A 22,178-nucleotide genomic window follows, 5' to 3' on the forward strand; every position below is an offset into this window, starting at 1 on the left:
AACATTTGAAAAATATTATCAGATTACATAAAGTGGTGTCAAATGAATCCATTTCACTCAAGAGGACAATGTATTCTTTTGTGTGAACATTTGGTCTTGATGTTAATTCTTAGAGATACAAAGGTGAGTTGAGGTGAGGTGAGTTTGTCATTTTCAAAAAAATCTAAAATGATCCCCAAATCGCAGACATGCTTTTAGCCCCACTTCCTCTTCTCCTCCGTGTCTTAAATGTAAAACTGATACAGGCACACTAACACATTGTTTATAGTCATGTATCAAAATACAAAGATACTGGTCTGGTGTTCTGCAAGAAATTGAAAAGATCCTAGGGGTTGATCTAGAATTGGACCCAGTTTCTTTACTGTTAGGTCTCCCTAGTAGGCGTGTTACTTCTGTGGGTAAGAGGAGCCTTTACAACATCCTTACCTTCGCAGCGAGGAAAAACATCCTTTTACAGTGGATTAGTGAGATTGGCATAAAATACTATTTGAATGGGTGCCTCTGGAATATCTGACATGTACATTGCATCCTAAAACAAACCAGTTCTACAAAGTATGGGAACCTTATCTAAATTACCTAGAACCTGAGGTATCAGCTATTATGCTGCAAGGATTCTCTTAGAATGGCGGGGATCTATGTATTTCAGAACTACGCTGTACGTTCCATGTGTGGAACCTAAACTTCTTGGTTTAAACTGAGCTTTTTTGTTTAATTTCTGTTTGTAAATTTGTTTAAAATGTATGTATTGAGAGACGCAATGATGAGGATGGGGTGAGAGAAGCACCGAGCGGGAAGAGGAAAATGGTGTACGTATGTATGGGTGTGTATATATGTATATATATATATATATATATATACACACACACTTAGGTATGTGTAAGTGAGTGCTGTTTTGTTGTTGCTTTGTCTCTGTTGTTGTATCTCTTAATATGGGTGAAAATTGTGAAATTACAATAAAAAATACTGTTACAAAAAAAAATCTAAAATGCTCATTTGGCATTCATCTTCCTTGTGCAGAGGCTGTACTTCTACCTCACTCATCCCAGTACATTAAACGTTTATCTCTGTTTGTGGACCCTTAGGATCATTAAGTAATGTTAGTATTAGTATGAATACAGTAGTACAACAACACAGAGAGAGATAAAAGAACACAGACCAAGTACTTGTTGTATAATCATGGTTTATTTTCAAAAAAAAATCTAACACACGCAAACAGCTTTTTTCCCCGTCACTGTATACATCACCAGTTAACTTGATTGGGTAAGAAGTTGTTGCCAATAGTTGTTGGGGGGGGGGGGGGCTAGTTCTGGTCCTAGAAAGATGAATGGGGTTCTGATTGACATTCACTGGAGGAGCTGGCCTCTGATCAAACACTCATCACAGAGCCTCAAGACCAGCTCCAAGTTCCCTTCCAGAAGCAGGACTGGGCAAAGGAGTTAAAGACAGGGCGAAGGTGGTGGGGTGTGGTAACCTCAGCAGCCTCAGCTTAGACTTAGTCGGTGGCGTAGAGCAGGAAGCCAGAAAAGGTGTTGTAGTGGCTCTGTTCGTCGCACAGGAAGCATCCGATGGGCAGTGTGACGGACAACTTGTCCCCGGCCTGCAGCTGGATGGCCATCACCGTGGTGGTGCTGTCCTCTTGGTCCTGCTGGTTCTGCTCACTGCAGCCCGCCACCTGGCGCCCGTTCACCATCAGGTTGGCGCACGCGGCCAGGTTGGCGCCGGGAGCGCCCGAGTCGCTGTACACGGTCAGGGCCAGGCTGTAGACACCGGAGCGGGGCACAGTGAAGATGCCGGTGCGGTTGTTGTAGCCCTCGCCTAGGTTGACGAAGATGTACTGGTAGACAACGGTCTTAGCTTCACGGAAAGGGCCCTCGCAACGGCGTGTGTTGGTCAGGGCCACGGAGAAGGCACTGCGGCTAGCTGCAGATGGAAAGAGAGAGAGAAGGATAGAGAAATGAATATACAATGGGACAAAATAACAGCAAGCCATTTGGTTTCCAGTCAAAATGTAACACATTGGCCGGTGTTGATGTGGTAATGGAGATAGTGGTTGAGGTCAGATGGTCTCACCGCGGACATTGTTGACCACAGCCTTTGCCTTCTCCAGGCCCTTCTGCAGCTCGTTCAGACTCATGTTGAAAAACTGCTCCATCCTCCACATCTGCTTCTGCATCAGGCAGCAGCCGCAGGAGGCCTGGTCCGCCAGACACACTGTGTGGACACAGACACACAGACAGACACACAGGACAAAGGATCAGACAGTGGTTCTCAACACTCCTCGCTGTTTGCCATCCTCAGTGTGTTTAGTGTCTCCCTTCCTACTCTCTCTATCCCTTACAGTTCTCTGTTTTGGGGTCCTTTGTTGTCTCTCCAGGGCTATTCCAGCTGTATTCATTGGCCAGAGCGGCCCCCAACAAGCACAGCAGTACGATAGCTGTAGGAGAGAGCAGAGTAAAAGCACACAGTTACACCACAGTATGCACTCTTCCATACACTGTACACACACCTGCAGCGTCACACACCATCGTAGGACAGGAGTTGTGCACCCCCTTGGCTACTCTAGACCAAAAGCTTAACTCATCTGTCCTCATTCAACCACTCTGGAGCCTACATCTGCAGTTATGCTTCCCTGTCAAATAGGAAACCATAGAGACGCCCACCTCTCATTTTGCAGCTTGGAGATGGCAGTCGATGTTCACACAGTCGGATGGGATGGATAGACTGTCACCAGGAGAGGAGCTCTGCCTATAAACCCTGAGTAAATGCCACCTCCCACTGTCTGTCCTCTGTGGGATGGGCAGTGGCAGGCTTTGTGTCCTGCATATGTGGGACAGGTATTGTCTGTCACCCGGACCACGGAGTTCCCATTGAACTGCAATGACACTTTACCTGTGTTGTCAGGTGTCAGGCAGCTTCCACCTGCTCATTGTGTATGTTAATGGATGATGAAGAGTGTCAGGTAGTCGGCAGGGGACCTTTTCCTGATGCAACGGGCGAGAGGTGAAAAACAGTGAACTCATTCCCAGCATAGCATGTTGGGAGGGGAGCGCAGAAGGCATGGGGAGTAGATTGTCAGGGTGTTTGATTCAAGTGAACTATCTATACAGACCTCTTCGAGTGTCCAAACTTTTGACTGGTACTGTATATATGCCCCCCCCACCTCTAAAACAAATGTTGCGCCCCTGGATTTATATAACATATCGTCTTATTCAGGAAACTCATTTGTGTTCAAATGAAAATGGCCCTGATCTAATTTCAAACAGAAGATAAGTTTCTACTGGTATTTTGAAAACAATTCGAAATTCACTTCAAGCAACTTTGTTTATGCAATTTTTTATTTATTTTAATCAATCATGCATTTAAATATCATTCTTACAAGCCAAAAGGGCACATGACAATAGGACAGCAGCTAAGATATGGCTGGAACAAGCTATCAGAAAATCAGCACCTAATACTGGAACTTTCCTATCAGTTGTATAAACTAGTCCAGTTGACAGAGTCACAAATGCCCCAATCCCTGACTAGAAGCGGAATCCGGGATAGAGGGGGCCAGTAAAGTCTGTCTGGAGGGAATGGATGAGATGGGCCTGGTTGTTGGAGATCCTGTAGAAGGCCAGTACTCCTTCATGTTGGTCCAGGTACACCCCCAGCCTGCGAGCCTTGGTTGTGCCTAGCTGGGTCTCCTTCCCAGCATGCCACATTGAGAAGGCCGTCCCAGACCAGTTCAGGCTCCAAGAGTGCTCGTCGTAGCCCAGCCTGCTGCTGTCGTCAGCCTCCTTTCTGTCCAGGTCTCTGTAGGCCACGCCAATAGTGATCTGAGTGACAAATAATAAAAACTAAGTCAAATACTCAAAGCCAAAATAGTGAATACTAGTCAATTCATGACAGATTCAAATCAAGGGCATCTCTCAAGTACATAACATACGTTGACGCGATCTTAATGATGAGGAAGCAAACCATAGAAATATAATTATATTAAGTGTGTACCAGTGAAGGCTGCCGGGGGAAGGACGGCTCCTAATAATGGCTGGAATGGAGCCAATGGAATGATATCAAATACACGTTTGATACCATTCCATCAACTCCATTCCAGCCATTATTAGGAGCCGTCCTTCCCTCAGTAGCAGCCTCCTCTGGTGTGTACCCATGAGTGTTCCAGTCAAATGTGGTCGTAGCCTGAGAAGCTTTGTCCCTTCTAGTAATTCTATGGCAGTAATAACCCACCTTCTGGCCCATCCACTCTGTCTCCCAGTAATAGGGGCTTCCAGCCAGGGGCTCCCTGCACAGTATCAGTCTCCAGTAGATGAAACGTTCGGGGTGCTCCGGCTGGTTCTGCCTTCAGAGTGGCTTCAGTGTTGGGGTCAAATGTCCGATTAAAGCGAACTACATGGAGAAAGACAGGAAAGATTGGTGATGCTATTGTCATCCTTTGTAGTCCACACTCACTTGTTTGGTCAAGCGTCCAATTGTCTGAAGACGCTTCAATGCTGCTTATGACTACATTTCTATAACTCTTGAAAAGGGTGAGAAGCAGTGAAAGGGCTACTCACATGAGCATTTCTTTTCTGGTTTTCAGCTCTGGGTTTGCTAAACCAACAGTGAACACCTGGTTCACTAAAAGTTGTGAGAGAAAATAAACAATTCTTATTTGGATTATAATGCCAACTTTGGAACTACACTGAAGAAACCTAAGACAGCTGTTCATATATTTACCTTGAGGTCCAGTTGTAGGTAATGGAGGTTGAGGTAGAAAGTGTGTTGATGTCACCTCATTCACTAAAGAAAAGCAATAGAGGTGAGAAAATAAGAAAGCTGTTTTTACAGCTAGTCACAGCGCAAATCAATCGTAAATCGTGGAGTTGAGTTTAATCAGCTAGGTAGAGGTGAAGGGTTTGATGTTATTTCACATACTAAAATGCAATGGGGGAAGGATCTTTAGTCTGTTAAAGGTTGATGTACTTGATCATCTCATACAAATACTGAATTAAACATTTACCTGTGTTGAGTTGAGGGTTTGATTGCACTTCGGATGCTACAGAGATTAATGAGAAAAAAAGATTAACATTCTGATAGAAAATGGCAGCTGCAACTTAGTTTTTTCATTTTCATTTAACATGTCTTGTAGATGCTTACCTGCATTTTGTGAAGCCACCTGATTGTTGTTAGTAGATGCTCCGTTCCCTGCAGCTTGACCATTGAACAATTGAGACGGACTAAGACTGGCATCATTCACTACAAGCAAGAAAATAGTCTCAGTAATATTAATAACCATATATACTGCTTAACCATTGAGCATTCTCAACAGAACCAGCAACATCAGAAGGGAAAATAGTAAAACAGGTCCTAATCTCCCTGTATACATTTTAGGACATTGAAAATGCCCATGGACTCACCAGTTCTGAAGATCTTGGCCATGCTGGATTTACACAGATCCTGTAGTCCATCTCTTAGCTCTCCCATCACAGTTTGAATCTCAGACACAAGGGCCTCCTCATCCAGCACTAACCCCTCTCTGCCCCCATTATGTGTGAGGAGCTCCAGGGTGAAGATATTCTGTAGAGGATGATAGATGAAGACAATAACGCCTAGTGGTGAGGATGGTCATCTCAATCCCCTTATCTTTTTTCCTTGTACCTTTAAGAAGCAGATGTGGTCCTGCATGCTGGCCAGTCGGCTGAGTTCCTGGTCTTCATGACCTCCTCCTTTAGACTATTTGGCAGAACACGCAGAATCTGTTCTATAAGTTAAGATAGGGTTGGTTCCGGCATGTGTCTGGCACCGTCTCCTATGAACTATGCCTATGTAACATGTCTGTAACCAGCATATAAGGGAACTAAACGGGACTGCCCCGTTAGAGCTCCTCATCGATATGTGTACTTGGTGCATTGAGTTTGTTGGAACCCCTCTGACAATAAACGATGATTAATTTAAGATTGACTTCGGGTGTCCCTGTGTAAGAATTTCCACAACACACTGAAAACAAATTATGTAACCACAACATATTTTACATTTATGAGGGGTTTCCTTACTTTGTGGAGCTGGGGCAGTTAGTGGGAACTCCTTGAGCTCCTTCTCCATCTCTTGGATCCTCCTCGGTGTCTCGGCCTGCATTGGAACTAGCTCCCTCTGTACAAAGGGACACAGTATACAGAAACACAGGATTCTCTCAGGCACCCAGTATTTAATAAATTCAAATAAAGCTGCTATATTCAAATAAAATTGTTGTGGCAACAGACAAAACAACAGTCAGTTCTTTACCCATCTCTCCTTCCACTCCCCTTATGGCTTAACCACATGGTGGCCCTTGTGTCCATCACGACAACACTGGTCACACAAACACTCCTTATCATCATGGCAGTAGAGATCTAGGGGCCGCTGGTGTTGAGGGCAAAGCCTAGGGCTGATGACGGGCAGACGAGCTTCTCCATGGCCTCCACTAGCACTGTGCTCTTGGCCAGAGAGGGTCGTGGGATGAAGACCTGCCTACACAGGGGGCAGCTAAACTGACCCTTGGCCTCATTCTGGTCCCAGTGCCTCTGGATGCAGGACAGGCAGTAGGTATGACCACAGGGCAGCGTGGCAGGTTACGTAGCGTCTACAGACAGACAGAGCACACAAAATCCTCCTCAGGCCATGCGGCAGCAGCCATGGAGCTGGGAAATGTAGGTCCTGGAGATTGTGGTCAACTTTGTAAGTAAGACTGACAATGCTTCCGAAATGTCATAGCATGCTGGTTAAAACCTAAATGGGCTGGCCTTGGGCGAGGCAGGAAAAACAGGTAAGACCAGTGAGGAGTTTCCAAAACATTCTGACTGATGTCACAGTCACATGGATGAGGCAGAAGCACTGTAGTTGCAGGCTGTCAGTGGTCTAGATTTTTAAATCATCTCAAAGTGGTAGACCGACAGGTTTTTCACCTTCTCCAAGAAGGAAACACATTTTCACCTTTTGTGGATATAAATAGCCTAGTTATTGTTAAAAATACACACACACTGTGTGTCCACAATAATAAGGCTGTACCTCACAATGTTTAACAATACAATGGCTATACTGTGTAAACTGATGGTCCATGTAAAAGGACACATGACCCCCAACATGTGAAGTTAATAGGAGCATGCTAAATTTGGTGTAAAATGAAAACTAAGAGTCTATATTCTTGAAAAATTAAGGCACATATACTGTACACTTTAACCCCCCCCCCCCCCCCCCCTCCCCATTTTCACATTGGTGCTCATGGGTCCTTTTACATGGAAATGACCAGCAGCTTACACACCATTTCTGCCATATCCATTGTATTGTTTATCATTGTCGATACAACCACATTTTTCACCTTCTCTGTGGATATAAAAAGCATAGTTATTGTACAAATAAAATAAAAAACACTGTCCACAGTAATGTGGTTGTGTCAACAATACAATGGATACAGAAATGGCTATACTGTGTAAGCTGCTGGTCATTTCCATGTAAAAGGACCCATGAGCACCAATGTGAAAATGGGGAGGGGGGGGGGGGGGTTAAAGTGTACAGTATATGTGCCTTAATTTTTCAAGAATATAGACTCTTAGTTTTCATTTCAAATGTCAAATTTGGTGTCAAATGAAAGGTAAGAGTCCATCTTCTTGAGAAATGAAGGCATATGTACACATTACACTCCAGCAGCTACAATTTCTCCATCCACAATTCAACTGTGGGAACATGGCGGCTGTCACCAGGCAACAGAAAGAGCTGGCCACTACTATATAAGAGATTGTTTGTGAGGAGATCACCTCTGCCCTCGACTTACAATTAAAACACCCACTTTTCAAGATGGTTGGCAAGCATGTATTTTTTTCTGATCAGTGTTCGTAGCTGAAAAGCTTTTCATCTGGCTGTGAACACATTGGACAATAGTGCAATATTAAGGAGACAAAAACAGGTCTGCTGAAACATTTGAGGCCTACCTGGGCACCCTACTCTGCACTGGGGCATTATCTGAGCAGACACCTGCCTACTGCTGCTTTTATCCTTCCACTTGACATTGTGCCTTGGATGCTTCTGGACTACTGCGAAACTTGAACTCCACTTGGTTTAGCCTACTTTTTTTTTACTCTCCCGCGGCCACCGTGTAGCGCTTGCCTCCCTCCCGGCTTCCAATGGTAACTACAGCCCCTCCGAGGTGCTTCTCTCCTGGCTATCATACTGGAAACACAGTCTCCGTTACATTGCTGTTTTGATGGGCCACAGCATTTAATCACATTGAGTCACCGCTCTCTCCTCGCTGTTATTATGATGGCGAGTTTTGTGCCTTGATTGTGTTCATTGTGGGTCCTAGTGCTGGCTGTTTTCTAGTCTGTGGTTGGGTTCTGATATGCTGCCTATAACTGTGGTGATCCTATAAACTGATTCAAATCTAACTGACCATCACACTGTGTGGATTGACTTTTAATGGAATCCTCGCCAACCTACAGTATATACACACAAAAGTATGTAGACACCACTTCAAATTAGTGGATTTGGGTATTTCAGACACACCAGTTGCTGACAGGTTTATAAAATCGAGCACACAACCATGCAATTTCCATAGACAAACATTGGCAATAGAATGGCCTTACTGAAGAGCTCAACAACTTTCAATGGAACACCTTCATAGGATGCCACCAAGTCAGTTCGTCATATTTCTGCCTGCTGGAGCTGCCCCGGTCAACTGGAAGTGCTGTTAAGTGGAAAAAGCTGTGAAGTGGTAGGCCACACAAGCTCACAGGACAGGGACCGCCAAGTGCTGAAGTGCGTAGAGTATAAAATTCCTCTGTCCTTGGTTACAACACTCACTACCAAGTTCCAAAATGCCTTGAAGAAACGTCAGCAAAATAACTGTCGGAAGCTTCATGAAAAGGGTTTCAATGTCCAAGCAGCCGCACACAAGCCTAAGAACACCATGCGCAATGCCAAGCATCGGCTGGAATGGTGTAAATCTCGCCACCATTGGACTCTGGCGCAGTGGAAACGCGTTCTCTGGAATGATGAATCACGCTTCAAAACCTGGAAGTCGGGAGGAAAAATATGGGTTTGGCGGATGCCAGGAGAACGCTACCTGCCCGAATGCATACAGTCTCTTGACAACAAGGTAGACAAAATAAGAGCAAGGGTTGCCTTCCAGAGAGACATCAGAGATTGTAACATTCTCTGCTTTACGGAAACATGGCTCTCTCGGGATGTCGGAATCGGTTCAGCCACCGGGCTTCTTCATGCATCACGCCAACAGAGATAAACACCTCTCTGGGAAGAAGGGCGGGGGTGTATGCTTCATGATTAACAACTCGTGGTGTAATCATAACAACATAGTCCTTCTGCTCACCCAACCTAGAATTCCTTCCAATCAAATTAAATGTTATTTGTCACATACACATGGTTAGCAGATGTTAATGCAAGTGTAGCGTAATGCTTGTGCTTCTAGTTCCGACCATGCAGTAATATCTAACAAGTAATCTTACCTAACAATTTCACAACAACTACCTTATACACACACACACACACACACACACAAGTGTAAAGGAATGAATAAGAATATGTACATAAAAATATATGAATGATCGATAGCCGAATGGCATAGGAAAGATGCAGTAGATGGTATAGAGTACAGTATATACATATGATATGAGTAATGTAGGATATGTAAAGATTATATAAAGTGGCATTGTTTAAAGTTGCTAGTGATACATTTATTACATCATTTTTCCATTATTAAAGTCGCTGGAGTTGAGTCAGTGTGTTGGCAGCAGCCACTCAATGTTAGTGATGGCTGTTTAACAGTCTGATGGCCTTGAGATGGAAGCTGTTTTTCAGTCTCTTGGTCCCCGCTTTGACCGGTACTGACCTCGCCTTCTGGATGATAGCGGGGTGAACAGGCAGTGGCTCGGGTGGTTGTTGTCCTTGTTGATCTTTATGGCCTTCCTGTGACATCGGGTGGTGTAGATGTCATGGAGGGCAGGTAGTTGTCCCCGGTGATGCGTTGTGCAGACCTCACTACCCTATGGAGAGCCTTACGGTTGTGGGCGGAGCAGTTGCCAGGACGCTCTCGATTGTGCATCTGTGAAAGTTTGAGTGTTTTTGGTGACAAGCCTAATTTCTTCAGCCTGCTGAGGTTGAAGAGGCGCTGCTGCGCCTTCTTCACCACACTGTCTGTGTGGGTGGACCATTTCAGTTTGTCCGTGATGTGTACGCCGAGGAACTTAAAACCTTCTACCTTCTCCACTACTGTCCCGTCGATGTGGATAGGGGATAGAGGGCTGCTCCCTCTGCTGTTTCCTGAAGTCTACAATCATCTCCTTTGTTTTGTTGACATTGAGTGAGGTTATTTTCCTGACACCACACTCTGAGGACCCTCACCCCCTCCCTGTAGGCAGTCTCGTCATTGTTGGTAATCAAGCCTACCACTGTAGTGTCGTCTGCAAACTTGATGATTGAGTTGGAGGCGTGCAATGGCCACGCAGTCATTGGTGAACAGGGAGTACAGCGTGTCTAGCGTGTCAGGTAGGGTGGAGGTGATATGGTTATTGACTAGTCTCTCAAAGCACTTCATGATGACGGAATTGAGTGCTACGGGGCGATAGACATTTAGCTCAGTTACCTTCGCTTTCTTGGGAACAGGAACAATGGTGGCCCTCTGGAAGCATGTGGGAACAGCAGACTGGGATAAGACCAGCCAAGCTGGTCTGCGCATGCTCTGAGGACACGGCTGGGGATGCCGTCTGGGCCGGCAGCCTTGCAAGGGTTAACACGTTTAAATGTTTTACTCACGTTGGCTGCAGTGAAGGAGAGCCCGCAAGTTTTGGTAGCGGGCCGTGTCAGTGGAACTGTGTTGTCCTCAAAGCGAGCAAAGAAGTTGTTTAGTTTGTCTGGGAGCAAGACATCGTGGTCCTTGACAGGGCGAGTTTTCCCTGCCACATACCTCTCGTGTCTGAGCCGTTGAATTACGACTCTACATTGTCTCTATACTGACGCTTAGCTTGTTTGATTGCCTTGCGGAGGGAATAGCTACACTGTGTATTCGGTCGCGTATTTGATATGCGCCTTGTTTTCAGTTTAGCCTTGTTAAAATCCCCAGCTACACTACATGCAGCCTTAGGATATATGGTTTTCGGTTTACATGGAGTCAAATGAAGTTCTTTCAGGGACGTTGATGTGTCTGCTTGGTGGGAGGATACACACGACTGATTATGATCGAAGAATTCTCTTGGTAGGTAATGCGGTCAACATTTTATTGTAAGGAATTCTAGGTCAGGTGAACAAAAGGACTTGAGTTCCTGTATGTTGTTATGATCACACCACGTCTCGTTACTGTATGTTGTATTGATCACACCACGTCTCGTTAATCATAAGGCATACACCCCCACCCTTCTTCTTACCAGAAATATGTTTGTTTCTGTCGGCGCGATGCGTGAAGAAGCCCGGTGGCTGTACCGACTCTGATGACGTATCCCGAGTGAGCCATGTTTCCGTGAAACAAAGAACGTTACAATCTCTGATGTCTCTCTAGAAGGCAACCTTTGCTCGGATTTCGTCTACCTCGTTGTCAAGAGACTGGACATCGGCGAGTAGTATGCTCGGGAGCGGTGCACAATGTGCCCGTTTACGGAGCCTGAACGGAAGACCGCTCCGTCTGCCCATTCTGTTGCGCTGTTGTTTTGGGTCGCCAGCTGGGATCCGATCCATTGTCCTGGGTGGTGGACCAAACAGAGGATCCACTTCGGGAAAGTCGTAATGTTGGTGAGTTGACGTTGCTCTTATATCCAATAGTTCCTCCCGACTGTATGTAATAAAACCTAAGATTTCCTGGGGTAACAATGTAAGAAATAACACATAAAAAAAACTAAATACTGCATAGTTTCCTAGGAACGCGAAGCGAGGCAGCCATCTGTCGGCGCCGGAGGTACATGCCGGCCATATTACCTCCCAAGAGAATTCTCGTCAGTTATTGTCACAGCTGTGCATACACCCCCTCAAGCAGACACCACGACGGCCCTCAAGGAACTTCACTGGACTCTAATGTAAACCATATATCCTGAGGCAGCATTTATTGTAGCTGGGGATTTTAACAAAGCAAATTTGAGAACCATGCTACCTAAATTCTATCAGCATATTGATTGCAGTACTCGCACTGGTAACACTCGATTACTGCTACTCTAACTTCTGCAACGCATACAAGGCACACCCTCGCCCTCCCTTCTGCAATTCCGACCACGACGCCATCTTGCTCCTACCGTCTTATAGGCAGAAACTCAAACAAGATGTTCCCGTGACTAGAACCATTCAATGCTGTTCTGACCAATCAGAATCCACGTTTCAAGATTGTTTCGATCACGTGGACTGGGAGATGTTCCGGTCAGCCTCATGAGAACAACATCGATCTATACGCCGACTCGGTGAGTGAGTTTATAAGGAAGTGCATTGCAGAGGTTGTAACCACCATGACTTTTAAAACCTACCCTAACCAGAAACTGTGGCTGGATGGCGGCATTCGCGCAAAACTGAAAGCGCGAACCACCGCATTTAACCATGGAAAGAGGTCTGGGAATATGGTTGAATATAAACAGTGTAGTTATTCCATCCGCAAAGCAATCAAACGAGCGGAATGTCGGTATAGGGACACAGTGGAGTCGCAATTCAACAGCTCAGACACGTGGCGTATGTGGCAGAGTCTACAGGAAATCACGGACTACAAAAAGAAAACCAGCCATGCCACGGACACCAACGTCATGCTTCCAGACAAACTAAACACCTTCTTCGCCCGCTTTGAAGATAATACAGTGCCAAAGTCACTGCCTTCTAACAAGGACTGGTCTCCCCACCCCCCCTTCCCTCTCCTGTCCCGTGGCTGACGTGAGTAAGACATTTAAATGTGTTAACCCTCGCAAGGCTGCTGGCCCAGACGGATGCCGCGTCCTCAGAGGATGCGCAGACCACCTGGCTGGTGTGTTTACGGACATATTAAATCGCTCCCTATCCCAGTCAGCTGTCCTCACATGCTACAAGATGGTCACCATTGTTCCTGCACCCAGGAAGGCAAAGCTAACTGAACTAAATGACTACCGCCCCGTAGAACTCACCGTCACCATGAAGTGCTTTGAGAGACAAGTCAAGGATCATATCACCTACAGCTTACCGGCCACCCTAGACCCACTTCAATTTACATACCACCCCAACAGGTCCACAGTCAATGCAACCACATTCACACTGCCCTATCCCATCTGGACAAGAGGAATACCCATGTAAGAATGCTGCTCATTGACTGCTGAGCTGAAGTCAACACCACAGTACCCTCCAAGCTGGAAGCCCTGGGTCTCAACCCTGCCCTGTGCAATTGGGTCATGGACTTTGACAGGCCGCATTCTGACAGGCCGCCCCCAAGTGGTAAAGGTAGGAAAAAACATGTCCACTTCGCTGACCCTCAACACTAGGGTCCACAAGGGTGCGTGCTCAGCCCCCTCCTGTATTCCCCGTTCCCCCATGACTGTGTGGCCATGCACGCCTCCAACAGACGACACAACAGTAGTGGGCTCAACTACCAACAACGACGAGACAGCCTACAGGGAGGAGGCGAGGATGGTGTCAGCAAAACTACCTCTCACTCAATGTCAACAAAACAAAGGAGATGATCGTGGGCTTCAGGAAATGGCAGAGGGAGCACCCCCCTATCCACATCAGAGGGACAGCAGTGGAGAAGGGGTGAAATGGTCCACCCACACAGACGGTGTGGTGAAGAAGGCACAACAGCACCTCTTCACCCTCAGGAGGCTAAAGACATTTGGCTTGTCATCTAAAACCTTGACAAACTTTCACAGATGCACAATCGAGAGCATCCTGTCGGGCTGCATCACAGCCTGGTACGGAAACTGCACCGCCCTCAACCGCAAGGCTCTCCAGAGGGTGGTGCAGTCTGCACAACGCATCACTGGGGGAAAACTACCTCCCCTCCATGACACATAGAGCACCTGATGTCACAGGAAGGCCGAGAAGTTCATCAAGGACAACAACCACCCGAGCCACTGCATTTTCACCCCGCTACCATCCAGAAGGTGAGGCCAGTACAGGTGCATCAAAACTGAGACCGAGACTGAAAAACAGCTATCTATCTCAAGGCCATCAGACTGCTGAACAGCAATCACTAACTCAGAGGTTGCTGCCTAGATTGAGTCCCAAATCACTGGCCACTTGAATAAAATAGATCACTAGTCACTTTAAACAATGGCACTTTAAATAATGTTTACATAACTTACATTACTCATTATGTATAGACTATTTTACACCATCCATTGCACCTTGTCTATGCCGCTCGGAAAATCGCTCATCCATATCTTTATATGTACATATTCACCCCTTTAGATTTGTGTGTATTAGGTAGTTGTTGGGGAATTGTTCGATTACTTGTTAGATATTACTGCATTGTCGGAACTTGAAGCACAAGCATTTTGCTACACTCGCATTACCATCTGCTAACCACGTGTATGTGACCAATACATTTTGATTTGAATACAAAAAGCTAAGCCTCATCACAAAGAGGAACTTTAAAAACTTCAGCTTACAAGCTTTTAATTGTTTTACTTGTTCTTCATTTTATCAAATCAAACTTTGTCACATGCGCTGAATACAAGTGTAGACCTTACTGGGAAATGCTTACTTACAAGCCCTTAACCAACAGTGCAGTTCAAGAAGAGTTAAGAAAGTAGTAAAGCAAAGTAGACTAAAGTAAAAAATAATAACAAAAAGTAACACAATAAGAATAACGAGGCTATATACAGGGGGCATCGATACCGAGCCAGTGTGCGGGGGTACAGGTTAGTTGAGGTCATTTGTACATGTAGGTAGGGGTGACGTGACAATGCATAGATAATAAACAGCAAGTAGCAGCAGTGTACAAAAGGGAGGGGGTGATGCAACCGGTGCAGCTGTAGAACCTTTTGAGGATCTGGGGACCCATGCCAAATCTTTTCGGTCTCCTGAAGGGGAAAAAGGGTTTGTCGTGCCTTCTTCACGACTGTCTTGGTATGTTTGGACCACGATAGTTCTTTGGTGATGTGGACACCAAGGAACTTGAAGCTCTCAACCTGCTCCACTACAGCCCCGTCGATGTTAATGGGGGCCTGTTCGGCCTGCCTTTTCTTGTAATCCACGATCAGCTCCTTTGTCTTGCTCATAGAGGGAGAGGTTGTTGTCTTGGCACCATACTGCCAGTTCTCAGACCTCCTCCCCATAGGTCATCTCATCGTTGATCAGGCCTACCACTGTGGTGTCGTCAGAAAACTTAATGATGGGTGTTGGAGTCGTGTTTGGCCACTCAGTTGTGGGTGAACAGGGAGTACAGGAGGGGACTAAGTACACATCCCTGAGGGGCCCCAGTGTTAACTTCTTAGGGCTAGGCACCTTTTTCTCAATTTCCACCTGAATGACGTGCCCAAAGTAAACTGCCTGTAGCTCATGGCCCTGAAGCCAAGTTTTGCATATAATTGGTACCATTGAAAAGAAAACTTTGAAGTTTGTAGAAATGTTAAAATAATGTAGGACAATATAACAATAGATATGATATGAGAAAATCCAAAGAAAAACCAACCAGGATTTTTTTTTTGAGAGAGAGACCATCCTCTTAGAATTGCAAGAGAAAGGTCATATTGTAAATTAGCCATAAGAATGGCATCCTTCCACAGGGTGTCAGCAGTCTGTGTTAAAGGTTTCAGGCTTGTAACTTTAAAAACGAATAAGAAATAACCGTTTTTGTAGGACACAGTACTGGAAATCCGTGTTTACGTGCGCCATGAAGAAATGCTAAAAAGAAATGTTAAAATCGGTTTCCTATTGAACATATTTCTTTCCAAAATAAATAGTATAGTTCGATTACATTTGAGGGTATCTGAGGAGTAAATAGAAACGTATTTTGACTTGTTGAAACAAAGTTTAGGGGTAGATTTTCGGATTCCTTTCTCTGCAAGTTGAACAAGTGGATTCCTCAAATCGATGTGCCAACAAACTTTTTCGGATATAAAGAAGGATTTTGTCTAACAAAACGACACTACATGTTATAGCTGGTACCCTTTGGATGACAGGAAGATTTTCAAAAACTAAGTGAATATTTAATCTTTATATGTGAATGTATGAAACCTGTGCCGGAGGAAAAATATTTTGATCTGGGGCGCCGTCCTCAAACAATTGCATGGCATGTTTTCGCTATAATAGCTACTGTAAATCGGACAGTGAAGTTAGATTTAAGAATTTAAGCTTTCAGCCGATATAAGATATGCACCTAAATGTTTAAAATTCATAATATTTATGATCATTTATTTTAATTATGCGCCCTCCAGTTTCACCGGAAGTTGTCTCGCTAGCAGGACCCAGATCCTTTAAGAATCACCATGACAGACGTGTTGTTGCCTACTCTTACCATTTTGAGGGCAGCCCGTCAGGAAGTCCAGGATCCAGTTGCAGAGGGAGGCGTTTAGTCCCAGAATCGTTAGCTTAGTTATGAGCTTCGTGGGCACTATGGTGTTGAACGCTGAGCTGTAGTCAATGAACAGCATTCTCACATACGTGTTCCTTTTGTCCAGGTGAGAAAGGGCAGTGGAGTGCGATTGAGATTGCGTCATCTGTGGATCTGTTGGGGTATGCGATTTGGAGTGGTTCTAGTGTGTCCGGGAGGATGCTGTTGATGTGAGCCATGACCAGCCTTTTCAAAGCACTTCATGGCTACCGGCGTGAGTGCCAAGGGATGGTGATCATTTAGGCAGGTTACCTTCGCTTCCTTAGGCACAGGGATTATGGTGGTCTGCTTGAAACATAAAGGTATAACAGACTGTCAAGGAGAGGTTGAAAATATCAATGAAGACACTTGACAGTTGGTCCACGCATGCTTTGAGTACACGTCCTGGTAATCCATCTGGCCCAGCGGCTTTGTGAATGTTGACCTGTTTAAAAGGTTTTGTTCACATCTGCTACTGAGATCGTTATCACACAGTCATCCAGAAGAGCTGGTGCTCTCGTGCATGCTTCAGTGTTGCTTGCCTCGAAGCGAGCATAAAAGGCATTTAGCTCGTCTGGTAGGCTCGGGTTTCCCTTTGTAGTTAGTAATAGTTTTCAAGCCCTGCCATGTCCGGCGAGCGTCAAGAGCCGGTGTAGTAGGATTCAACAGTAATCCTGTATTGACGCTTTGCTTGTTTGATGGTTCGTCTGAGGGCATAGCAGAATTTCTTATCAAGCGTCCGGATTAGTCTCCCGCTCCTTGAAAGCAGCCTTTAGCTCAATGCGGATGTTGCCTGTAATCCATCACTTCTGGTTGGGATATGTACGTACAGTCACTGTGGGGACGACGTCGTCAATGCACTTATTGATGAAGCCGATGACTGAGGTGGTGTACTCCTCAATGCCATTGGATGAATCCCGGAACATATTCCAGTCTGTGCTAGCAAAACAGTCCTGTAGTGTAGCATCCGTGTTGTCTGACCACTTCCGTGTTGAGCGAGTCACTGGTACTTCCTGCTTTAGTTTTTGCTTGTAAACAGGAATCAGGAGGATAGAAAATGGTCAGATTTGCCAAATGGAGGGCAGGGGAGAGCTTTGTATGCATCTCTGTGTGTGGAATAAAGGTGGTCTAGGATTTCTCTCTCCTCTGGTTGTACATGTTACATGCTGATAAGTGCCGCTTCTGGTTGAGCATTTTCTTCTTTGCGTATTGCCTTATAGAGTTGGTTGAGAGCGGTCTTAGTGCCAGCTTCGTTCTATGGTGGTAAATAGACAGCTACGAATAATATAGATGAGAACTCTCATTAGATAGCATGGTCTACAGCTTATCATATGGTACTCTACCTCAGACGAGCAATACCTCAAGACTTATTTAATGTTAGACATCGCGCACCAGCAGTTATTGACAAATAGATATACCCCCATCCCTTGTTTTACCAGATGGTGCATGGAAAATCCCACTAACTCTATATTGTCCATATCGTCATTCAGCCACGTCTCGGTGAAACATAAGATTACAGTTAATGTCCTGTTGGTTGGATAATCTTAATCGTTGGTCATCAATTGTATGTTACAATGATTGCACGTTAGCAAGAAGAACAGATGGCAGTGGGAATTTACTTGCTTGCCTACGGATTCTCAGAAGGCTGCCCGATCTGCGGCCCCTTTCCCTGCCATTTTCTTCAAGCAAAAGGCGGAGATCTGGGCCTGTTCAAGTAAAAGCAGGATATGCTTCTCGTCGGACTCGTTAAAGGAAAAAGTTTTTTCCAGTCCGCGGTGAGTAATCGCTGTTCTGAAGTTATTTTTGGTCATAAGAGACAAAAGCAGCAACATTATGTAAACAATAAGTTCAATAAGTTACACAAAACGCAAACAAACTAACAAAGTAGCACAATTTAGTGACCTTGATTGCATTTCAGCTATCACTGAACCTGATTTAGCTTTGAGCTTTTTTGCAGATGTCTTCAATACGATTGTGGATTTTTATGTAACCGCTCTTTCGGATTGTAATGGGAACCCAGCTAAATTCTGGAAAACTGTCAAATCCCTGAAGGGTTCTACTTTCACCTCTCGGCCACAACCAATTAATTCAGACACTGGCCTCATTACGGAAAAAAATTCCATCTTTGATACATTTAATCGAGTTCACATGACTGGTGATGCAAAGCACTTCCGCATTGTCTCCGTACTGTTTGTTGCTACTTGGCTACCTGACAAACCTTTTTAGTTTTTTGCTCTTAACTATTTAATCAAACTCTGTATCTAACAAGTTTACCAACGTCTTAGTTTTGTCCTCAATTTATTTTTCTTACATTTTTTCTACCCTGGACATAACATTATGCCTTCTCATTGCAGTCGCTCTACAGAAGAACTATCGCCTTATGGTGAGGATAGCTGAGTTGCATGTTCGGCTTCAGACGCAATCGTTCAGACGCAAGGCAAGGACAATTTAAGTGAAGGAAAGGATACAGCGTCTGTGCCGCCAGTAAATACAGGTTGTGTTAATCCCCCTGCACAGTCCCTTAAGCCGTACAATTTTCTCAATGCTTCTGGAAAGAAAGCCTGTTGGCATGCTCAACCAGTGTTGCTCTTTCAACTGGTTTTCCCCACTAAGCATCAAGTCGGAGTCAGAGCCCAAGCCTTCTCAGGTTTCTCCACCCATTATGGCGTCTGAGCCGCCAAAGCCTCCCACCATTAGCTCTGATAAATTGAAAATCCTAGTCATTGGCGACTCCATTACCCGCAATATTAGACTTAAGCAATTAGGCACGAGGCAGTGTGGTATGTGGCCAATATACCACAAACCCAGAGGTGCCTTATTGCTATTATTAACTGGTTACCAACATAATTAGAGCAGTAAAGATAAATGTGTTTTCATACTCGTAGTGTGTGATATACCACAGCTGTCAGCCAATCAGCATTCAGGGCTCGAACCACCCAGTTTATAATTAAAAAGAATCATCCAGCTATCATACATTATTTACCAGTGGGCAGGGCTACCGACGTAAAGGCTAATCTGAAATTGGTGCTGGCTGAGGCTAAAACTGGCGAGTGTAGCTGGTGCAGAGGTATTGTTATCCACATCTGCACCAACGATGTTAGAATGAAACTGTCAGAGGCCACCAAGCGCAACATAACTTGAGTGTAATTTAGATAAGAAAGTTGTGTTGGATTCGAGTATTTGTCTCTGGCTCCCAGTTTGAGGGTGGGGGGGGGGGGGGGGGGGGGGGTGATGAGCTCTACAGCAGACTTGCACAACTCAATCGCTGGTTGAAAACAAAACTTTTTTCTGCCCCTCCCAAAAGATAGAATTTGTAGATAACTGTCCCTCTCTTGGATCCCCACACAAACAGGACCAAGCCTGGCCTGCTGAGGAGTGACGGACTCCCTCCAAGCTGGAGGGGTGCTCTCATCTTATCTATCAACATAAACGTATCAACCAACTTAACCTAGCGTGATACCCTAGATGCAGTCGCACCTCTAAAAACAAAACAAAAACATTGTGTTTTTGAAATGAGCTTCCTGGTAGACAGAAAATACCCGAGCCCTGAAGCAATCTTCTAGAAAATTGGAACGGAAATGGCATTCCAACCAACAAACAGAACAGTGAGAGATATTTTACCAGATGTATAAATGTAAAGCATCGGCTTGGCGTTTCCACTCAATACCAAAAATTATGGTATTGAGAGGAAGCCCAGTTGCCAGCAGTGGGAGAAGATGGAATGAAATGGATTTTGGCTGACATTCTGCATATTTTCTCATCGACGAAACTTGGGATCTCAATACTATTTTCTGTTCCCAAAATTAGAATATATGTTATGAACAGAGGGGACTAAGTTTTGTAAACTCTTCGCCAAAGTTTCAAAAATTGCGCTGTTTAGAAGGAGTGCAAAGGCAACTTGAGTTATTGCACACGTGCACTTCACAGAGTAGGTGTTCCCTAACGGAAAAATGTGGATGCGTGATAGAACGCAGCAAAAGGATCTTGCTAGCTCATGCTTAGCTCTGCCCACCTCCATGTTTTGCCCATTATGACTCATTTGTTCCCATTTGAAACAACAGGCTGTGGTCTATCTTGGTTTAGTTATAAAAATATTTGACAGTACCGTGAAATATCGAAGCGCCCTTACTGGTGCTCGATTAGCCTACTTTTCCAAGCTGGTTGAGGAGAATAAAAACAATCCAATTTATTTTTAATATGGTTACACAGCTAACTAAAAAGCAGCATTCCCCAAGTGAGGATCGCCTTCACTTCAGCAGTGACTCACTCCTTTTTGAATATGCTTATTTCTCCAAAACTGCACAAAACTGCCAGGACCTAGGATCATTGGAGACACTCAAGTTTTTTTATCCTGTATTTCGACACATTCACGAAAATAGTCATGGCCTTCAAACCTTCCAGCTGCCTACTGGACCCTATTCCAACTAAACTACTGAAAGAGCTACTTCTTGTGCTTGGCCCTCCTATACTGAAGGTAATAAACGGCTCCCTATCCTCTGAATGTGTCCCAAACTCACCAAGTGGCAGTAATAAAGCCTCTCCTGAAAAAGCCAAACCTTGACCCAGATTTTTTAACTAATCAGCCTATTTCGAATTTCCTCCCATTCAATGTTTTTTAAAGCAGCAACTCACTGTCTTCCTGAAGACAAATAATGTATGCGAAACACGCTAGTCTCGTTTTAGACCACATCATAGTACTGAGACCGCACTCGTGAAGGTGGTAAATTGCCTTTTAATGGTGTCAGACCAAGGCTCTGCATCTGTCCTCATGCTCCTAGACCTTAGTGCCGCTTTTGACACCATCGGTCACCACATCCTTTTGTGGAGATTGGAAACCCTAACAGGTCTACAAGGACAAGTTCTTGCCTGGTTTAGATCTCATCTGTCGGAAAGATAGTTTGTCTCGGTGGATGGTTTGTCCTCTGACAAAGCAATGATGTTTGTATTCCTAAAGGTTCCGTTTTAGGACCACTATTGTTTCCCTATATATTCTACATCTTGGTGATGTCATTTGGAAAAACATTGCCAACTGCTATGCGGATGACACACAGCTGTACATTTCAATGGTGAAGCCCCAAAATTGACTAACCCGGAAGCCTGTGTGTTTCAGACATTAGGAAGTGGATAGTGGCAAATGTTTTACTTTTAAACTCGGACAAAACAAAGATACTAGAGTTCTAGGTCCCAAGGAACAAAGACATCTGCTGTTTGATCTGACAATTAATTTTATGGTTGTACAGCTGTCTCAAATAAAACTGAAGGATCTCTGCATTACTCTGGACCCTGATCTCTCTTTTGACAAACCTATCAAGAAAGGGCAGCTTTTTTCCATCTTCGTAACATTGCAAAAATCTAACTTTTTGTCCAAAAATTATGCAGAAAAGCTCATCCATGCTTTTGTTACTTCTAGATTAGACTACTACAGCTTCCCAGATAAACACTTAATAAAACTTTAGTTTACGCTAAATACGGCTGCAGGAATCTTGAAAAATGTCCCCCCAAAATGGATAATATTACTCCAGTGGTAATCTTTACATTGGCTTCCTGTTAAGGCTAGGGCTGATTTCAAGGTTTTGCTGCTAACCTACAAAGCATTACATGGACTTGTGCGTACCCATCATGCCTTGGACCACCTGGCCTGACGACTCCTGGCTGTCCTCGTCCCCAGTCCACCTGTTCATGCTGCTACTCC

At 44.8% G+C, this 22,178-nt stretch overlaps 2 protein-coding genes across 4 annotated transcripts; both read right to left on the minus strand.

Moving 5' to 3' along the window:
- Positions 1–1,163: 1,163 nt before the first annotated feature.
- On the minus strand, positions 1,164–2,795 carry cbln20 (cerebellin 20). The gene is made up of 4 exons (XM_021581793.3): positions 2,661–2,795; positions 2,339–2,434; positions 2,071–2,211; positions 1,164–1,920 (listed from the first exon to the last, which is right to left on the minus strand). Exons 1-4 carry the CDS (start codon positions 2,665–2,667, stop codon positions 1,493–1,495), a joined length of 672 nt encoding a protein of 223 aa, XP_021437468.1. The 5' UTR covers positions 2,668–2,795; the 3' UTR covers positions 1,164–1,492.
- Positions 2,796–3,317: 522 nt separating this feature from the next.
- Positions 3,318–5,349, minus strand: LOC149972361 (tripartite motif-containing protein 16-like protein). Of its 3 annotated transcripts, none has more exons than XR_016491463.1 (6): positions 5,134–5,349; positions 4,997–5,032; positions 4,714–4,776; positions 4,551–4,614; positions 4,225–4,383; positions 3,318–3,815 (listed from the first exon to the last, which is right to left on the minus strand). XR_016491463.1 is itself a non-coding variant. In XM_090219063.1 (6 exons), exons 5-6 carry the CDS (start codon positions 4,234–4,236, stop codon positions 3,522–3,524), a joined length of 306 nt encoding a protein of 101 aa, XP_090075189.1. In that variant the 5' UTR covers positions 4,237–4,383; positions 4,551–4,614; positions 4,714–4,776; positions 4,997–5,032; positions 5,134–5,233; the 3' UTR covers positions 3,318–3,521. The 3 variants fall into 3 exon arrangements, 2 of the variants coding, with proteins under 2 accessions (XP_090075189.1, XP_090075190.1); XM_090219063.1 differs by having other exon boundaries at positions 5,134–5,233; XM_090219064.1 differs by lacking the exon at positions 5,134–5,349 and having other exon boundaries at positions 4,997–5,107.
- Positions 5,350–22,178: the final 16,829 nt, after the last annotated feature.

Source organism: Oncorhynchus mykiss, chromosome 24, assembly GCF_057628025.1.
Source record: "Oncorhynchus mykiss isolate SJ-2025 chromosome 24, ASM5762802v1, whole genome shotgun sequence".
Lineage (NCBI taxonomy): Eukaryota > Metazoa > Chordata > Actinopteri > Salmoniformes > Salmonidae > Oncorhynchus > Oncorhynchus mykiss.

Excerpts from the sequence above, each read along its gene's own strand:
- cbln20 (XM_021581793.3), bottom strand. Across the intron at positions 2,212-2,338 it reads GGACCCCAAAACAGAGAACT|TGTGTCTGGCGGACCAGGCC; the intron begins GTAAGGGATAGA and ends GTGTCCACACAG. Across the intron at positions 1,921-2,070 it reads TGTGGTCAACAATGTCCGCG|CTAGCCGCAGTGCCTTCTCC; the intron begins GTGAGACCATCT and ends TTCCATCTGCAG.